Source organism: Helobdella robusta, assembly GCF_000326865.2.
Source record: "Helobdella robusta unplaced genomic scaffold HELROscaffold_56, whole genome shotgun sequence".
Lineage (NCBI taxonomy): Eukaryota > Metazoa > Annelida > Clitellata > Rhynchobdellida > Glossiphoniidae > Helobdella > Helobdella robusta.
The window spans coordinates 971,314-977,159 of NW_008705301.1; the positions used below are offsets into that span (position 1 = coordinate 971,314).

The window sequence follows — 5,846 nt, forward strand, 5'->3', positions numbered from 1 at the left end:
CGTTCTATATATTATCAATGATCCTCCTTAAAGATAATTCTTTATATGCAGTTAATACCATGCGAAGCATTGCTGCTTAGATCATAAATAAATTTGCAAGTTCTTTCTGGCTGAATGAATGAATGATTGGATGAATGAATGATTGGATGAATGAATGATTGGATGAATGAATGATTGGATGAATGAATGAAAGAATGAATGAATGAATGAATGAATGAATGAATGAATGAATGAATGAATGAATGAATGAATGAATGAATGAATGAATGAATGAATAAAAGAATGAATGAATGAATAAAAGAATGAATGAATAAAAGAATGAATGAATGAAAGAATGAATGAACGAATGAATAAATGACTATAGGAATGAATGAATGAATAAACGAACGAATGAATGAAAGAATGAATGACAGACAGAACGAATGAAAAGCACCTTTCAAAGTGTTGGGATCAGGTTTTAGCAGGTCTTCTTCGGTTAGAATATCATCAGAGTCCAGGAGATCATGGTCATCCATCATATCCGCTGCCGATAACATCCATATCTCCGAGGATGGCTGAGCTGCAAAAAAAATCAATTGTGATCAATAAATCAATTAATTTTTAAAAGAATTGTTATATTATAACAGGTTGAATGGGTGACTGAGTGAATGGATGATTGATTGAATGATTGATTGAATGATTGGATGAATGAATGAATGAATGAATGATTGAATGATTGGATGAATGAATGAATGAATGAATGAATGAATGAATGAAAGAATGAAAGAAATAAATTAAAAAAAATACTAACAACCTACCATTGAGATTTATAGGTACCCTGTCGCCAACTTCGTACATTGGTTTCTCAGCTACGACATGTATGACATCCAAATTTTTTATCGAATCTTTATTTATGAGTGATCTCGTGCTGCATGGCGTCTATTATTTTATTATTATTAATATTAAAATTATTAACTAAATTATTATTATTCAAATTATTATTCAAATTAATATTATTTTCATTTTATTTAAATTATTATTTAAATGGAGAAAGTCTGTGTATACATAGGTGAGTATGTATGTTAGATTTTTTTAAAATTCTTGAATAAGTTTGAAAATGATAAATTAAAAGAAATAAATTTAAATTATTATTGTGCAATAAATACAAATTGATAAAACAATTTTGTAAAATGATACCTTTTAAAAAGAAAATTAATTGAAATAATTATTTTGTAATAAATTCTTCATATCAAAAACTGTATATATGAGTATTTGTAAGTACAAGTGTGCGTGTGTGTGTGTGTGTGTGTGTGTGTGTGTGTGTAAAATAAAAATTAACAATTAAACAAAACTATCTACATCATCGGCTTTCAGGTCCACAAAGCCAGACAGTTTCAACGAACTTTTAAAATCATCTAGTCTAGACAGTACTGTACTAATCAACTGAAGCCTGGCCCCAGGACTCAAAATTTTCAACAACTTTGAAAAGCCATCAGTCTGTGTTGATTGATTGAAGAGTAGGACAAAGCAGGAAGTATATTCTTTTGATTTGTCAACTTAAAATAGGAAAATTATACATAAAATTCTATATTTAATATTTTACATGGTTTAATTTTAATTAAAAAATCTATCTATATTTTATCATTTTACTAATTACACTAATTTTTTACTTTCTGAGTGCTAACTCTTTTTTTAACAATAAAAATTAATAAATGATCAAATCAGATATATAATTAAAAAAAAATGAACATTATTTAATTTCAACTAGATATTTTTCAATTAAAATTTAAACACTATATATTAAAATATTATATCTTAAATAATATTTTTATTTAATATATTCAAAAAAATTGAGCATTATTTAATTTCAACTAGATATTTCTCAATTAAAATTTAAACACTATATATTAAAATATTATATCTTAAATACTATTTTTATTTAATTAATATATTTAAGTTAAATAAACTTTTGAACAAGAAAAAAATGAAGCGACAAAAAGTTAGAGTCTGACAATTCAATTACTATATTTTTTTTAAATAATTAAAAACTAATAAAAGTACATAGTTTTTATTGAAATTTAATCAAAGAAAAACTAAAAAGTAGTGGCGAAAATTCTAAAATTAGGAGGTTGGAAAAATCTCACCATTGTCAACATCTGCCAGATATTGAACATCAACAGTGACTCTGAATAAGTTTGACGTTAACAATTCTTTCAATTGATCAACAAATTCATCACTTTGATCACTAATAATTAAAATATGACAGTCGGACTGGAATTTTAAACATTTAAAAAACATTTTCTAGTCGGAAACTTGAAACAAATGCAGAAATAAATAGGAGTTTGAAGCTAGTGACGATTAAGTTAACTTTTAACCACAAGATTATGAAACGTCATGAAAGTTTTTCAGACTTTTTTTTGTAAAATAAACAATTAAATACTGGATTTAATTAATTTATTATACATTATTCAATTAACTATTAAAAATTACTATGTATCAAAAAAACATAATTCCACATAAAAGTGGAAAAGGATCAATGATAGAGAAGGCTGTGTAAAAACTGACCACCACAACTACTACTGCTACACAACTACTTAAAAAAAATTGTGTGTGTGTGTGTGTACGTGTGCGTGTGTGCGTGTGCAATTGACTTCATGTTAAACTTACGTCATTTTCATTATATTTTAAAGTTAATCTTTTCCAAACTACCCGTCTAATGCATGTCATACAAAAAATTTCGAAGAATAATGGCATTTTTAGCAGTTGAAATCAGTTTCATAGGCGGAAATTTTCAAAAGTTTATTATGGGGGTTTTCTTCTCGATGTTGTCTCAATCAGGCCTAGCAAAATTTGTTCTTGTGTGTGCCACTGATTGAAATGAAACGAGAGGATCCTTATGACGCTTGAAGGGGTATAGTTCAATTCCTACGTGTGTGAATTTTATTGCGAAGTTCTTTCATTGTATAGCTCAATTCTTACCTGTGTGATAATTAATTTTATTGCCAAGTTTTTTCAACGTATAGTTCAATTCTTACGTGTGTGATAATTAATTTTTTTGCCAAGTTTTTTCAATGGATTGTTGTATGTTTTCATAGTTTATAACAATAATTCTGTTTAATTATAGTTAGTTAGTTAATTAATCCAATCTAATTTTCCATCAATTTTTTTATTCTTTTTTTCACTCGTTCGTTCATTCATTCATTCGTTCATTCGCTTATTCATGCGTCTGTTCATTCATACCTTCATTCAATCATTCCTTCAATCATTTATCTTCCATTGTTTTTCCAATACTGATATATTGTTATAAGGCTATACGTCTTCAGACATTTTTTTCATTCTCTTAATAATGAAAATGAGTGATGCTACTACTGCTACTGCTACTGCTACAACTAATACTTCTACTACTTCTTCTACTACTACTACTGCTACTATTTGAACTCCTTAAGTTACTACAGCTACTACTACAAAAAACTACCATTGCGGCGGCTGTTGCTATTGCTACTGCTTAAGCCACACAAGTAACTAGAACTATCACTACTACTGTACTACTTTTACTAGTTTTATTAATTTTTTGTTATCATTACAAAGATTTAGAATCAGTGTACAAATATTTTTCTTCTTCTTCTTCTTCTTATAATTATTATTATTATTACTACTACTACTACCACCACCACAACCACCACTACTACTACTACTACTACTGCTGCTGTTGCTGCTACTACTACTACTACATATAGAATAGGTGTCCAAATAATTTTATTCTTCTTCTTCTTCCTCTTCTTCTTCTTCTTCTTTTTATTATTATTATTATTATTATTATTATTACTACTACTACTACTACTACTACTACTACTACTACTACTACTATTACTACTTCATCTAGAATAGGTGTACAAATAGTTTTTTTTTCAACAGGAATGATGTGTTCGCGGCGTGCCATAATCTAGATGCTAAAATTGCGATATAAATGGCGGGAAAGTTTTATTTCCGGCTTATTTCTATTTATTTTATCTTATTTTCATTTATTTATTTTTGTTTTTTGTTTGGTTTAACGAACGAACAAACGAACAAACGAACGAACAAACGAACGAATGAATGAACAAATGAATGTATAAGTATTTAACACCCATTTTTTTCAAAATAATTTTTGGCAAGTTCTCTCTTACTTTCTCGTACCTCATCTTTTCAGGACATTGGCAACCATCGACAACCACAAAACCCGATCTTTAACACTTTGTAGCAGTTGAAATGTGGTGATATTCAACAAGTGACCGACAACGACTTTCCGAATGTTACTTGTTGTTGGCCGCGATTTCTCTTCCCTGCAAACTGTCCAGTTGTTGGCTAGTATGCTGCTAAATTTCGACTGGAGAAGCCCATATAAGTTAAAATAAAATGAAGAAAGTTTAAAATAATAATTGTTCATTTGTTTATTCATTAATTTTTCTGGTAAATTGAAACTTATTTAGTTTGTTTATTTATTTTTTTTCTGATAATTATAAATAAAGTTTTAAACATAAAAAAAAAATATTTATCACAGCGAAATTAATTTAAAGTCAAATCTGGTGAAAAACTTTATTTATGAAAAAAAAATTCAATTTAACATTTAAATTTAAATTAATGTCTATCCTGTTTTGTAGTAGTAGTAGTAGTAGTAGTAGTAGCAGCAGCAGTAGTGGTAGTAGTAGTAGTAGTAGTAGTAGCAGCAGCAGTAGTAGTAGTAGTAGCAGCAGCAGCAGTAGTAGTAGTAATAGTAGTAGTAGTAGTGGTAGTAGTAGTAGAAGTAGTAGCAGCAGCAGTAGTAGTAGTAGTAGTAGTAATAGTATTAGTAGTAGTAGTAGTAGTAGTAGTAATAGTGGTAGTAGTAGTAGTAATAAATGTTAATAATAATAATAACGATAATAATAATAATAACAATCAACAACCACAACAACAAATCCAGGACCAAAATTATCCCGACAACAATAACGTAACGATATATCAGAGAGTTATGATAAGAGTAACAATATTAACAACAATAACAATAATATTAACAACAACAACAACAATAATAATAATAACAATTATCATTATAATTAACAACAATTGTCATTATAATTAACAACAGCAACAACAAATCTCACAAGAAATTTTTCCTCCGTAATATAATAATGACCAAAGTCGGAATGATTTATACAAACTGCGGTCTCTAGCCCAATTAAATCTTAAAAAAGATCATTAATCAAAGGCACGCTGCCCCATTCAGCGAAATCATCCAACCTTAAAATGGCCGCCATCATCGTTACCATCACTTCCGACATCACTTGTCCTCACTTCCGGTATTGGTATCATCATTTCTGGTATTGATACCATCACTTCCGGTATTGGTATCATCATTTCTGGTATTGATATGATCACTTCCGGCATTGATATCATCTTTTATTTCCGGTATTGGTATCACCATCTTTTCCGGTATTGATATCATCACTTCCGGCATTGATAGCATCACTTCCGGTATTGATACCGCCAATTGCATCACCGTCATCATCATAACTCCACCACCATTATTTTCATCGCTAGCTTCATTGTTCATCATCTGCAACTTTTTTATTATCACTCATGACCCATAAGAGGTGCTACTACTACTACTACTACTACTACTACTACTACTACTACTACTACTACTGCTACTGCTACTACTACTACTACTACTACTACTACTACTATTACTGCTACTACTACTACTACTACTACTACTACTACTACTACTACCACTACTACTACCACTACTACTCTCAACTACTAATAATATTATTACTAACACTACTACTACCACAACTCATACTACTACTAAAACAACTACTGCTGCTGCTACTACTACTACTCAA

General features: G+C 29.1%; 2 protein-coding genes across 2 annotated transcripts in view; both read right to left on the minus strand.

Moving 5' to 3' along the window:
* Positions 1-2,343, minus strand: part of HELRODRAFT_186007 (hypothetical protein) — a 3,150-nt gene extending 807 nt beyond the window's left edge. Inside the window, exons 1-4 of the mRNA XM_009028566.1 lie at positions 2,124-2,343; positions 1,339-1,535; positions 798-918; positions 432-559 (exon numbers count right to left, since the gene is read on the minus strand). Of these exons, the coding sequence (XP_009026814.1) occupies positions 432-559; positions 798-918; positions 1,339-1,535; positions 2,124-2,277 (600 nt within the window). The 5' untranslated portion in view covers positions 2,278-2,343. The remainder of the gene's footprint in view (positions 1-431; positions 560-797; positions 919-1,338; positions 1,536-2,123) is intronic.
* A 1,813-nt stretch (positions 2,344-4,156) lies between these two features.
* Positions 4,157-5,394, minus strand: HELRODRAFT_179770 (hypothetical protein; the record flags this gene model as incomplete). Its single annotated transcript, XM_009028567.1, has 2 exons — positions 4,157-4,345; positions 5,239-5,394. The coding sequence occupies 2 exons, from the start codon at positions 5,392-5,394 to the stop codon at positions 4,157-4,159; spliced, it is 345 nt and encodes a 114-aa protein (XP_009026815.1).
* Between the last annotated feature and the right edge of the window lie 452 nt (positions 5,395-5,846).